The 15256-nt window shown below is 36.3% G+C and overlaps 1 protein-coding gene across 1 annotated transcript in view; it reads right to left on the minus strand.

Annotated features, from left to right (window-relative positions):
- Positions 1 to 4760: 4760 nt before the first annotated feature.
- Positions 4761 to 15256, minus strand: part of LOC142982972 (cell adhesion molecule Dscam1-like) — a 60176-nt gene continuing 49680 nt past the window's right edge. The window contains exons 22-31 of the mRNA XM_076129727.1: positions 13376 to 13555; positions 12361 to 12561; positions 11836 to 12036; positions 11297 to 11457; positions 10664 to 10835; positions 9304 to 9421; positions 6158 to 6333; positions 5664 to 5777; positions 5076 to 5153; positions 4761 to 4874 (exon numbers count right to left, since the gene is read on the minus strand). Coding sequence (XP_075985842.1) covers positions 4846 to 4874; positions 5076 to 5153; positions 5664 to 5777; positions 6158 to 6333; positions 9304 to 9421; positions 10664 to 10835; positions 11297 to 11457; positions 11836 to 12036; positions 12361 to 12561; positions 13376 to 13555 — 1430 coding nt within the window. The 3' untranslated portion in view covers positions 4761 to 4845. The remainder of the gene's footprint in view (positions 4875 to 5075; positions 5154 to 5663; positions 5778 to 6157; positions 6334 to 9303; positions 9422 to 10663; positions 10836 to 11296; positions 11458 to 11835; positions 12037 to 12360; positions 12562 to 13375; positions 13556 to 15256) is intronic.

The raw sequence follows: 15256 nt of genomic DNA on the forward strand, positions 1-15256 counted from the left end.
TAAAGAGAAATTACTCCGAGTCATATCAAAGTGACGCGTCTCTTGCATGTACATTTCATAATTTCAAAAGCTCAAAACCAAGAAAATTCTATCGGAGGGCAAATTTATTTATGTTTTTTTATTATATTTATTAGTCTACATTCTCTCCACTGCTGGGAAAAGGTCTTATTCTAAGATTTATAGTCCCCTCGTATGTTTATAATGGCCTGAGCTAGTCGGTAAACAATTTGAGGGTTAAACAACCCTTGGCGCGGTCATTTCATAGATTGGTGACCGATAGTGGTATTAATACTGGGCGTTTTCATGCTTTGGAGGGCACATAAAAATCGGTCCCGGTTGTAATCTAATAAGATAACAGTTGTCAAGCCATGACATAGGCCTTAAGGCGGCTTGAACGACTTTGACACTGGGTTGACCAACCATACGATATAAAAATGACTGGCTCGAGTAAAATTGAGGCGTAGTAAAAGGCGGTCTTTTATAACCACAATGAATTTTAAAGAGAAAATATCCCAGTCATATCATAGTGACGCGCTTCTTGCATGTACATTTCATAATTTGCGGTTAAACTACAGTTATATTGCATGGGCGTGTGTTGACCTGCTTACTACGTTTTATGAGACGTTTTACTAGTGACTTAGTGTCGCGTCATTTTATAGGAAAGAAGATTCATTGCAGTACCTATTGTTCTATACTGCGTACAATGACAGTTTGTCAGCTAGGGACTAGGTTCTGTATGAAAATATTTTTTATTATCAATTAGAAAAGACCATTACTTTGACAAACTCAGGAATCAGGTCTAAAATCTCGTGATCAGTAGTTAAATACACGTTTAGATCACAAATAAATTATAGTACCTACTGTCATTAGATAAAAAGTTGGCCGTTTATAAACGGCATCGAAACACGTTTGTTGTATCAGATCCTTATTAAATAACAATTTCATTCTGGTTTTTAGTATTTGTTGTTGAAGCGGTAATAGAAATGCATAATCTGTGAACATTTCCACTGTCTATATTTCACGATTCATGAGATACAGCGACAGCTGGTGACAGACAGTCAGACGGACAGACAGACAGAGAAGTCTTAGTAATAGGGTTCCTGTTTTACTCTTTGGGTGCGGAAGTTTTAAAAAGTAAGAAATAGCAAAGCTGTTGTAACAGTAGTACCCCTAAAAAGTTATAAATAGCTAAGTTATAACAGTAGTAGCGCAATTCTAAACAAATGGTACTGTCGAATATCGAGAGTTTACCTTTAAAATGTACTGTCAAAATAGTTCCTATGGATCCCGCTAAAGGTGAAGATTTTCATTAAAAAAATCTCGATAGCTAGCCGGTTCTCGGTAGTCGATAGTGGTAAAGAATCGAGCTATAGAAGTATCGTCATCATAGCTTAGCCTTTCTTCCAAACTATGTTGGAGTCGGCTTCTAGTATCACTGGATGCAGTATACCAGTGTTTTATATGGAACGACTGCCTACCTGACCTCCACAATCACAACAGTTACCTGGGATATAACACGATACCCTTCGGTAAGACTGGTTGTCAGATTTTCAATCTTCTGACTACTGTTAACGACTGTCAAAGATCACAATTTAACGTGCCTTCCGAAACACGGAGGAACTCGATATGTATAAGATGGTCACCCATCCACAGATCACCCTCGGCAAGCGTAGCTTAACCTCAAAGATCGACCCACACGGCTGTTGTTAACTAAGCCACGAGCTCCTCCACGAGCCATTGAAGTATAGTAATCTTTCAAAAGCTTTGACGTAATGTGTGCGGTCACACGAGTGTTGAGTAAGTGTAACCTTGAGAGTAAATGCGTACATCTCATACAGTCATAATAAGGTCAAGTTACAGACGGTAACGGCACAGTTCTAGTCACGCCCCATACGCCCATTTGTGAAAAACCCATGCTATTGCGTACTACTTGTTTATTTCGAAATTAGAGTTGCAGTGACGTGTTATGTGAATGAGAGAATCAATAACTAATGTAATTGCATTAGTGACGTCAAAGCTGAAGTTTCAATTAAAACTCAAATCCTTAAAAAGTACAAACGGAACCCTATTACTGTGACTTGTTTGTCTGTCTGTCTGTCTGTCTGGTGATAGCACCAAGCTGTATCTTATGAGCCGTGATAGTTAGGTAGTTGAAATTTTCAGAAATTATGTATTTTTGCCGCCGTTTTATCAATAAATGCTAGAAGTAGAAGAATAAAATAAATATTTAAAGTGGTTCCCATACAGTAGACTAGACTATTTTCCCTTTTTTTTGTATCAAATGGTTTGCATTCCTTCGTGCGCGAACTCGCTTTGACCGGTTCTTTTCGAAAAGGAAAGAAGCCAGGAACTATTATAATAATTATTTATTTATCTACTGTATTCTTTACACCGCCTATTTTTTTTGTGTATAAATAAAAACTTCATAAACTTTAGCATCCACGAAACAAAATCGTGAAATATAGTAACCAATAGTGAAATACCTACGTTTGAAGGTTTGCCGATGACGTCTAAGGAAAACGAGAAAGTTTATCAGACTCTGTTTATGGGCTATTTTGAATTAATTAGGTACAGTCACCCACATCAAAGAGGTTATTATTTAGAGGTCGAATATTATGAGTCACGATGAATATTATTATTCAAAAATTCATCCGGCTAGCCTTTCTTCCAAATATGTTGGAGTCGGCTTCCAGTGTCACCAGATGCAGCTGACTACCAATACTATATGAAAGACCCATTGGAACTCCACAACCAGGCTAACAACACGATACCGTTCGGTCAGACTGGAGTCTCAGACTTTCAAGTTTCTGGTGACGACTGTATACATATTTGAAAATGACAGCCGGGACCGACAATTAGCGTGCCTTCCGAAACACATAGGATATCGTTATGTATAATATGGTCGCCCATCCTCTGACCAACCTCGGCGAGCGTAACTGAACCTGTGAGATTTGTTGTTGTTTAGCCTCGAGTTCCATTATGAATCATCTCGAATTAATTACTAATTACCTTATTGTAAAATTAGTCTGAGATTTTAAATTTTATTTATGGTACGTGAATCATTGAGGAAAAGAAGTAAATAGGAAGATTGTATACAATGATGAGTCAATATATAGACGTTTAGTTATATATTATGTTATTTAATAGATATTAATGGTGCAATCTTTTGTTTTGTACGAGTCAGCCATGTCCGGTAATCCCCGGGAGAAGGTCACGAATAAAAATATGTATGCAATGTAATACATACTTGATGTAGATACTTTTTAGAGCAGTTATAGTGGTATAAGTTGGTACCTCCCACGCAAGTGGTTGCAGGTTCAAACCCGAGGCAGCACACCGATGACTTTTCGAAATTATGCGTGTATTAGAAATCGGTGGTGCGACGACTTGGACATCAACTGGAGGTTTGGCCTGAGACAGCCAATGACAAACCTGTGCTATCCTGTTTTCAGAATGAATCATTATATTGCGGGGATTTTTACAAACATATAAAACTGTGGGTACAAAGTACAAACTAACGATGCGCTAAATGTGAAACAAACAAGAATTAATTCCGTATTGTACAAGGTCGATAACAGTTATTTAGAAAAGTGCATTCATATCCGCATCATATTATACACATATCATTAGACTAGCCTTTCTTCCAACTATGTTGGAGTCGGCGTCCAGTCTCACCAGACGCAGCTGAATACCAGAATTTTACATGGATCGACCGCCTATCAGACCTCCACAACCCAGTTACCTGGGTTATTAACACGTTACCCCTCGGTAAGACTGGTTGTCAGACTTTCGAGCTTCGGACTACAGTTACTGGTAACGACTGTCAAAGAGCTTTGAAGATGACAGCCAGGATCCATACTTTTACCGACTTTTACGTGCCTTCTTAACCTTAATATGAATCACATTATCGCGGTGACCTTTTCAAACATACAAAATGTTGAGTACAAAGTACAATCTGTAATTTGTAAATGAAACAAGTATTTTTTCCGTGTAGTACAAGGTTGACAACATTAGTTTTTTAGAAAATTGACTAGTTTTGGTTTGTTTTTTTTAAACAACTTCCTCACTAAGAAATGCTCTTTTTCACGGAGTCTTTTACAAATATACAAACAACGGACAAAGTACAACCAGACCTGAATCAATTACTATGGATTACGCAAATATTTGTTCTTTATAAGGATCAAATCCAGGACCTCGCACCATAACAACATACATTTCAAAATATCGATAACTTGCTGAAGCACATAGTATCAAATAATAATCATCGTATCGGAGTTGTTTATATTAGTAAGGCTTTCTACACACATATTCGATTCGGTACATTATTTTATCGATTTTTATCAAACAACAAAACCGATTCGAAGCAATTACTGCACTTGTTCGGCTTGTTCTTGTGAGTCCGATCCTCATAATTCGGTTTAAACATTCGGCCGCTGCGATGACGAGCGGCATTTTTCCGCGAACATTCATTTACACGTAATAATATTCGGTTTTGCCGCCCGGCATACCGAACGGTATACCGTTCGGTTCGGTTATACCGAACCGCAAATGTGTATAGCAAACCTCACACACTATATAACATATCATGTTACATAGCATTGTTATACCACTTCTATGTATTTTAAACACTTTCCATCTTGATCAATTTTCGTCACAATATTAAAAATCGTCATTTTCTTGAAAATTTCTTTTTGGCACAACTAATATCATAAGATAGACACTCAGTTCTAAGGCAGTGTGTGTTAGGCAGTGTTATAAAAAGTCCTTTTGTAGTTACAAAACTGTTCGTGGTCGTAACCTGGTCCACGGTACTAGAACTTAGAACGAAAGCTCTTCTTTGTATAGTTACCTATGGTGTGGCGTTCTGCATACTTCTGGAAGTGAAAAGTTCTTATCAGACAATGACCTATGAAACGCTCTGATGGAGTAAGATTACCTACTAGGGAACACAATGTTGTTAATGAGTAACGATCACGGAATTAAGGTTGAAATTGATTCGGCCTATATTAAGGGTGTGAAAAAACAGTAGCTTTCGTCGTAAATTATGTCTAGGAGAGGATATATTATATACTTACTTCTAGGAACACTTTTTAGTGTAGATTTTGATATGCTGTCACTATCTTCAGACTCTGAACACACTTGGAAACTTGTTTCTGAAATCAAAAACCACAAGAAATAATGTCTAGAAATGTACATTTTCAAGAACACGATTTATTATGTACACATTTTAAAAATCTATTTTATCAATGATAACAGTAAAAGTACTGTGTAATTATCTTCAAAGTAGTTTTACAATCATAGCGTTTTGTTAGTTAACCTTACAAAAAAGTACGCATGACAATGTGGCACTGTACTCTATTACATTTATATTTATATCTGCAATTGCTTTACCATTAGAGCCCTGCATCACTAGGACGCCATGGGGGCATCGCTGACTACGTATCCAAGCAGTTAATATTGAAATTTATGTCACCTAACTTTCATGGCCACGGAGTGGCAAGGTGACATTTCAATATAAACTGCTTGGATACGTAACCAACAACGCCGCCATGGCGTCCTAATGAGGCAGGGCTCTTAGACAAAACATGGACTGCTAACATAACCAAATTAGTGATGTATTTCTGTAAAATGCATCATCGTGTGATCATGGTTTAGAGCTTTACCTGTATCAATTCTGCTATGTTTAGCGTATCGACTGGGCATGTCTTGGTTCTCCACATGCCCGAATGTTCTGAAGCCCACCGCAAACTGCGCGTATGGACTTATCTCGTATAATTCTGAAATTAACGTAATAAATAAAAATTACAATATATTTTATCATTGTCTCACTCGCCATATCTTGAGTTATTAATTACTTACCAATTGAGCGATTTTTTTCTTATAGTGGTCACATAAGCTTTCTACGGTAAAAGGTTGAATGTGGGTTTTTAGCTATCGTCAAGAATTCAGTTATCATTGAAAAAACAAAGAAATAACTTTATGGGCCGATCCACTTAAAACAGCATGGGTTTAAAAAAGAAAGAAAGAAGAAAAGACTTATACAAAAAAAATGATTCTGTTTTATCTTAAGGATTTATTTAGGACAAATTCCTACGAAGATTTTGTTTTTTCATTTTCCTACAAATAAAATTTTACTACAAATATTTTTTTTCCTTACCATGTTTACTATTATTCCTCATATGTATAGGCGCGCTATATATCCTGTTCTGTGCGTTCATAGCGTTCTCCTTCACGTTGGCGAGGTTTGTGTGCGACGTGTTAGCTGTCAGGTTACCGCTTTCCGACTTATTGTCCACTGTGATTGAGTCCCGGTACTCAGTCAGATTACCTGTCCTGTAAAGAAAGAAACGAATTTTATAGAACACATAATTACATACATAAAATCACGTCTTCTTGGCAAAAATCAGAGAACTTGTTACGATCCTTACAAAGTTTCTTTGCTTCATACCAGACTGCCGGTTACAAGTACTACGTAACTGACCTTCTTTCAAGACATCGCATACATGATCTGTTTTTCTAGGGAGTTTCAATTTGGCGTCTTTATTTTTTAGAAACCTTTTTTAAAATAAGCATCAGAAGTATGTTGCTATCACAAATTCAAAAGCATTATCATCAATGAAAGTAGTCAGAATACTACTGTATACTAACTGTAAAGTAATTTTACAATTACTTCGTCTGGTTTTGTGAACCCAAAAAAAATGTTATGTTTATATTTTCATATAAAAAAGTATCATTAAAAATGTTCCTATACGTACATATTTTTGATGCTGACTGCTTCGAACAATCCTATTTTCGTACTATTTTTGTGTACCAAATTTGTGACAAACCGTCACAGAGGACTTAAGGTAAAACACTTGCTTATTCAGGGTCTCTGATAGGCGCAGAAATCGGTAGATTTCTATTAATATAATATATACAACAAAAGCAGCCAAGTTGGTAATAAGCATTTGTTCTCCAAGTAAGTCAAGGTTTTAAAACAATAGGTAAACACATTACAATTAAAAGTTACGTATACTAGAAATAATTAACAGCTGATGACTTAGCGTTTACCGTTACAGGAAAATATCGTTAAGAAAATCATGTGTTTATCTCGTGAGCAATTATAATCAGGCCGTGATAAACGTGCGAATTACGTCATAATAATAAGTATGAAATAATTGTAACTCTGTGTAAGTGCGAGCGAGAGACTCCGATAGAATAACATGATTTGGTTCGCACGTTTGAAATGGCCCGAGTATAATAATTATAGTCATAACACCTGTTCAGCCTAGCTTTTCTTTCAATCTATGTTGGAGTCGGTTTCCAGTCTCACCAGATGCAGCTAAATATAAGTGTTTCACATGAAGCGATTGCCTATCTGACCTCCATAACCCTTATAACCCGTTACCTGGGTTATAACACCATACCCTTCGGTAAGACCGGTTGTCAGACTTTCAAACTTTTACTATATATGTATGATATGTATAAGATCCATCCACAGAACAACCTCGGCAAGCGTGCTTATCCTCGGTGATCGATCCGCGCGGCTATCGTTAACTAAGCCACGAGCTCCTCGAGTAACAACACCTGATAACTATAATTGTTCTGACGCGTGGCATAGAAATGAATCATAGGCCCCTATTGTTGTCGTTGGGAACTTCCCACCAAACAAGATTTTCTGAATACAAGTTAGTTCGTTTCTGCTACACTAGGTGGCGTGTTGTAGATTTTTTGGTTTTTTGTTACTCAAGGTCTTAAAAACAAAAAATAGACAAACATGATATTAAATAATTCGGTATACAATAAGTTTCTTTTTTCTACTTAAATCCGGTTTCCTAATTCACAGTATAAAAAGTAATAACATCACATTTTCTTTGATTTTGTAATTTCGCACATAATATCACGCCTTTTAAACCCTAAAGTGTAGGCACGAATAAAAAAATATAAAACACATCCACATTTCACTTACTAAGTCTTAGCTAAGACGGGACGAGCCTATTGCCATGATATACTGGACACGTTACTTCATTTTGGGTTACAATTGAGAAATATTTTAATAATATACATCGCATTGCATCGTTCTTTTTCCGATCCAGGACTCGAACAGGAGACCTCACGATCAGCAGTCGGATACACGACCTTGCCCCAGAGGCAGTAAATAGATACATATGCTTTCTACTAAGTTGTCGGACATTACATTACTACCTATGTCTGTTTGGTAGTGTTGGTAGCAGCTCCCTACATTATCAATTATGTATACCTAATAAAAATATTGTTAAAACCATTTGGCAATTAAAGAGAGTGGCCAGGAGTTTCTTGCCAGCTCTTCTCATTGGCCCTACCTTCCGAACTGGCGGTAAATTGGCTCTCTGTATCATTGACTATCATAAATGTCAGCACTTGACCTAAATGAATAAATGATTTGATTTGATTTGATACATTATGACTAATATTTTATAAGCATATTTTACGCCGTCACAATTTCTGCGATGATCAAACAGGAAAACTAGAAAGATACTAAACAATGCTTTAATCAAAGTTAACGAACATAACAATTGCTGAGTTCATACGTGATTTCGCAATGAATATTGTAATGATGATGTCAGATGTAACGTTATTTAGGTTGCCTGACTGCAAACAGGGTAAAAAGTACATAAGAAAAACAAATCGATAATAAAACAATTAAAGTTGGATAATTTCTAAATATACTATATGACCTGTTATACCCGAAGGTAGGTACACCGTAGGGTGAGCTGATGTAATACTGCCACTTCCACCCCCTTTCCAAATAATATAAGTCTCATGTAATAGGGGGCGAGCCTATTGCATTTTAACCAGGCTCGTTACAAATATTTCAATATAATATTAATATTATATTTAAACTAGCTGACCCGGCAAACGTTGTTTTGCCAAATAAATAAAAAAATAATAGTGTCACTCAGGGTAATGAAAAATAGATGTTGGCCGATTCTCAGACCTTCTTAATATGCACACAAAATTTCATGAGAATCGGTCAAGCCGTTTCGGAGAAGTATGGCAACGAAAACTGGGACGCGAGAATTTTATATATTAGATTTGAATAAGACTATTCTAATTAGACTTTGCCCGACCCGGGACCTCGTATTCACCAGTCGGATAAACTACATACTACGCCTAAGAGGCAGTCAAATAATATTTTTTTGCTGTGAAACGGGTGAACTCAAGAAAACGCACTATTGAATTTGTATGGTTAGTAGGCCAACCTAGTGTTAAAGTTGTTCAAGCCGCCCAAATGCTTATGACATGGCTTAAAAACTATAAAAATAATTGAGAAGGTACACTTACCTTTGTCTTTTGACGAGTATATAAATGCAGCTTAACAAGCATATAGTGAGTAGTATTGAACTACAAACTATAACTAACATGTTCAAATCGAAGAGCTCTGATGGTGGTCCAATTTCAGCTGAAAGTAAAATAATATTATTATAATGGGTAAAATAATAAGCTTAAAATTTGTCGTAAATCTGCCGGCTTACTTTTGAAAAAATCGAATTCTGATGCGATCGAGTCGAATTCAAGTTAATGATATATTTTAAAATTCCAGACTGGTGTGTGATCAAAACAATGGTTACATTAAAACAATTCATTCAGTATATTGCTTTCAATCATTTGAAAACACTATTAAAATTTAACATTAGTTCGAATCCTATTTTATTGAATCAATTTTGAAGTCGATTCTAATGAAGTTGAGTAAGTCGACCGTTAACTTTTTTTTATTTGTTTCTGTCTTGACCAAAAATGGCCAGGTCAAAAAAAAAATTGAATCAAAAATAAAGTGGTCATTGATACTTCATACATACATAATATCACGGCTGTTATATCCGAAGGTGAAGGCAGAGTTGAATAAAATACAGCTACACCTTTTAAACTATGTCAGTCCCATGTAATAGGGGGCGGGCCTTTTGCCATTTACCGGGCACTTTAACGATATACTTTCAAATAAGACAGCTAGTCAGTTACAATGAATCACGAACACAATAATTGAGTGTTGACACAAATTATAGTAAATTGTTTCATATACGAAGTGATGAGATCACTCTCGATATGACACAAACTTAATAATTTTAATTGTTATACATGATGTCATTTTTACTTTACATCATAAAAACAAAAGTCTATACGTCTATCTGTTACGATTTCGCAGCTGAACTGTTAACCGATTTTAATGAGAGTTGAAGATTGCACATCAATTTCTTGTTATACAAAAAAAAACTGCATTTTGACCAAATTTCTAGGTTTTTCTTAAATGCTCATTAATTTGAAACTGCATGGGACAGATTATTTATTTATTTTTCGCATGACGGTTTCAATCAATGATATCACCCCGTTTCGGCTTGTCGTTGAATTCTGGAACACGCTGTATCGGAGACGGTTTGAAGGTCTGAGGTCAATTTTAGACTGCCTTTTGCAAGGTTGTCAGCTAAATGATTCGCTGGACACGCAAAGTTCAAATTTTAATGACAAAACTGTACTTAAGAGTAATTTCAAAAGCTTGTGAATAAACAGAATGAAGAAACAGATGACCTATCTGCCGAATAAAGTGACAGCAAATGTATGAAATCCACGATCTAATTCAACAGATTAGCTATCTGATAGTAAACCGGAAGTTTTAAAAGGGGCATAAAATTTTAAACCAATTACTTACTTCCATCCTCATTCTTGGTAGCGTAGTTATAAGTAGTAGTGACACCACCAGCTTCGTTTGTGGCCGTTACTCTCACCTGGTACCAAGTCCCTGGTGAGAGATCAGCTATGGCGTACGTTGGGATCTTAGTCTGGTATAGACTTTGTAGATTCCATGATAGGTCTGTGTATGGCTGTGGAGGAACAAATTAATTTAAATCCAGTGTAATGAGAGTCCCCAACCCACGTTTGGACAACGTGGTGGAATATAGGTCTTAAGCCTTCTTCAATCCAGTAAGCTATCCTTGCCTAGCGGTAGACTGATGGGTTTAATTATTAATTATTTGTTACGAACGATTACAAGCTCCCCAAGCCGCGGCGTGGCTGAAATGAATAGATCCTTCCAGTTAACTGTCTAAAACTCCTTGAAAGAAAAACTCATAAATGTTTTTTTACAAAACCCGGGATTTTAAGCCGAGACCTCTGCATTGATATGCACTACAAACTCAATAATAGTTATTCATATGACGTAAGTTATAAATCCAAGGAATAAAGTCCAAACCCTTCCCTGATGAGATGAGATTCCGGGATGAGACTCTTGCCCAGCAGAATGACAATTCTGGGTTAAATTTATTTACATAGAGTTGATAGTTACCATATTATTATGAGCCCTCGTCCAGGACCTAGCTCCAAGTTGCCTGTATTCTACCTCCAGAGCTCTGAGCGCACATCCTCCATGCTCCCACCCTGCGAGCTGTACGTAGATGTGTGAGGAGTTGCTCCAGAGCCACTCGTTGGTTGATGGTGGGATTGGGACTGGAAGTAAATAATGCTGGGCTTTATTTACATGGTGTAGATTTAAGGTTAACTAAGGTGTAGTTTAACAAAACATGTTTTTTTTTTTAAATATTAGTCAGGTGAGCCTCTCTGAACATTGGGTTTGATTGAAAAACGTCGATTTTAAAACATAATCAACCTTTGTTGCAGCACGAACAAAATAAAGAGGTATTTACCAAAAATTAATAAATTGAAAATATTAGAAAATTGACTCAATATCATGACTGTAATGTACTAGGCGTGTCGGCTTGTTTTTGTGGGAAGCCTTTATTTAGAAAGAAGGAAACTTATATATGTACTAAAACTTTAAACAATGACTTTCAAGTATAAGTATAAATTATGTCTGTTTTAACTCACCTCCTCCTAAAGTGCTGACATCCAAATACGCCGGTTGTGATGTCCCAACCTTATTAGTAGCAGTTATTCTTAAAGAATACTTGGTCCCACACTTGAGTCCTGTTAGCGCATGTTTCTGTACGCCTGATAAGTTGGGCAATTTGTTGGTCGGCCAGGCTTCTCTCCACGGACTGTTGGCTTCCTTCCAGGTTAGGCTGTAGCCTGAAAATTGCAGTTATAGTAAAAGAGCACGTGACGAAATATGTATAGTAGGCATAAATCTTCGAATCGAATGAATAAATTACTCTTCGCTTTTTGGTTATGGCGGTCAGTTTCATTTAAACTAATCAGGGCAGGATACACTTTATAGTGTGCAAGTGTGGGCACAATATACGGGTATACCTCCTTTCCCTCACTCTAGTTACCCAATGGAATGGTTATCTTACATGACTGGAGGAAGGTCAGGCGCAGAATCAGCGTTTGCTTAAGTAAATCAAAGTTCATAACAGTAACAATGGCTAGAACTACATGGCTAACACTACTTACTTATCTTCTGACTAGCACTCCTATTACTGATCGAGTAATAAGGCTGCTCCCACTCGACCAGGATCGAGTCTTTATAAGGCGTAGCTCTCAGTATCGGTGCTTCAGGTAAAGGCAGGACTATGACTGTGTACTCTACTGAATCTGATCCATAGAGATTCTTGGCTAGGCAGGTGTAGTTGCCGCTTAAAGATTGGTCTATGTCTGTAAAAGAGAAAATTACAGGTATTTTAGCAGTGTAACAGAACCATACGGTGTTTTCAAAGATTTTAATCACAACATTTTCTTCATATTAGTAGCATTGAAAATGAGATAGTCCCTTCACAATAAAATTGCGGTAGACCATTATTAATGGTGTATTATCATGAGTAGTTATCGACGATAACTCAATAAATCATGGGTGTCTATGATTATAAATTTAAAATTCCCATAGTTTTGCGGTTTTTGTACTAAATGGGAAACAGAAATTAAATAAAATAGTTAAATTATAAAACATTGATAACTTTACAACCTTTACGTTGCGAAACAGGAAATTTGAATGAAAGGTTTTTCCAAATTAGGTAAGTATACAATACTATATTGTATTTTATATTGAATGAAAATATTAAACATTTTAGGTAGATTACAGTAGTCGTTGTGGCAAGTTAAAAGAAGCAGTGAAAGCCGAATAGTATAAGTATTTGCTTGTCACGCATTTTACGCTACGCATTGTAGACAATACAACAATGACTTTTCGAAGTAATTTCTCTGTACATTTACGGTAAATATCCATCAAAGAAATTGATGCTGCAAGAATTTTTGATACAATCTTAAAAGATTGCAATATGTTCAACAAACTACCATTTTCGATATGAATTTCCAGTCATTTTCTATTATCAAAAGACATAAAATTCAATCATCTAAAAAATTAATCTTTATTTTAATAACAGTTAAGGGCGAAACCACAACACTGCGTTGAGACTACGCATTTTTGGTATACAATATAGACATGTGAGCATTATTAAATATATCAACTTACTATTAATTAGTAGACTGTCATCATGGTTCCTCGTGAACCTGGGATGGTGTGTGATGATGTTGTGTTTGTGGTACCACACGGTGCGAGGTGGTGGTACTCCCACACACTGACACACCAGCAGCAAGGAGCTGCCCACACCGACGGAGACTGTTCCTCCAAGAGACGCTACGCCTGCTACCACTGGGGATGATAGAAACAAGATTTACGAAGATATAATAATATAAATTCAGTTAAATCAAAAAAATTTATTTGGTCAGTCTGCCTATTTTTTATTCAGCCGTCTAAGTTTAAGTTAAAGTTTCTGTGGTACATTTAACGGCAGTTTATCTATGCAATAGCGTAAAAACTCATATAAGAAAAAACGCTATTGAATAGATAAACTACCGTTAAATGTACCTCAGAAACCAGGCATTAATGACTCAACTAATTTATATTAAATACACAATAGATTACACTCAGGGAGCTATCACGTATTTCAGTTGACAACTATTTGAAAGTCAGTACACTGTGCTTTGCTTTCTTCCTTAGTTTATAGTAATTAACACGTTATGTCAAAGCATCAATGTACTGAATAGTGATCATCAATTTGACGTACACTAGTTGTCAACTGAGATACGCGATAAGTTCGCAGGAATGAAACATTACATTTATTATTTTAAAGTAAAGAATGGCGAGCATCTGCGCTATATATAATTAAACACCTTCGATGTTGCTATGTAGAAGAATTCTAATATAAATCTTGAAATACGTCTTGGATACCGGATGTTCTAATTAAATATAATAATACCTTTATTTAATTTATTAAACGTATATAACACACCTTAAAATTACGTCATATTACATATACGTCCGAGCGGTTATCAGGACCGCATTAATTGTTACTAGGAGGAAACTTTTATGGAATATAATTACTTATATTATATTGGAAACTGGAGTGATTGTAAAACAAATTAGATATTAAAAAATATAGGTCAATGTTATAAAATTATATTCATATGTATATACACAACATAATACTATGCCTGTTTTGATTTTGACCTGTTTTTGTCTATCAGAAAGCGTTTCGACATAACCAATGATTATGTTAGTCCCATGTAATAGGGGACGAGGATACACCCTTTACCGGGATCATTGTCAAGCTTGAGGCCACTATCAAAAAATCTTCTTAAATAATTAAAAAATACCAATAGTGCCCATTTTGCCCGACCCGGTGATCAAACCCTTATGATCAATAGTTGGATACAATGCCGACAAGGCCACAGAGGCAATACAAATGCCACTTTTGCGTTAGATTATGTAAATATGAAATAAAACCATTTATTTAGATCTAATGCTAACACTCTTGAAAGTCGCTACGTCGGGTGATCGAATAAGGTATTTCACCCTCAAATTTTCAATCGCGTTTAAGACCCGTTTCATTTTAATATTAAGTGTAATAGTCTCGAGAGTTTAAAATCGTTAAGTCGCTAAAACTACTGAAGTATGGTAACGTGCCCGGTAAATGGTAATAAGTTCGACTCTTGTTACATAGATCTGAGGTGCCCATAACCAGTTGCGCTCACCGGTCGGTAAACGATCTGTGGGTTAAGCAACCCTTGGCGCGGTCACTCCATAGACGGGTGACTGCATATTTGAACTGGGCGTCTTCGTGCTTCGGAGGGCACGGTCAAGTAAAGTAAAAGGCGGTCCCGGTTGTTATCTACTAGGACAGGTTTTTATGTCAAAGGCCCTCGGTCAGCTTGAACAACTTTGATACTAAGTTGACCACTAACCATACGATAAGTAGAAGGAGGTCTGACATTGTTGATGTCCATGTCCGTGGGTGTATTTCATACACTTTTCCCTACACTTTCGCGTATAATAGGCACGAAAATATGTATG

Source organism: Anticarsia gemmatalis, chromosome 23, assembly GCF_050436995.1.
Source record: "Anticarsia gemmatalis isolate Benzon Research Colony breed Stoneville strain chromosome 23, ilAntGemm2 primary, whole genome shotgun sequence".
In the NCBI taxonomy this organism is placed as follows: domain Eukaryota; kingdom Metazoa; phylum Arthropoda; class Insecta; order Lepidoptera; family Erebidae; genus Anticarsia; species Anticarsia gemmatalis.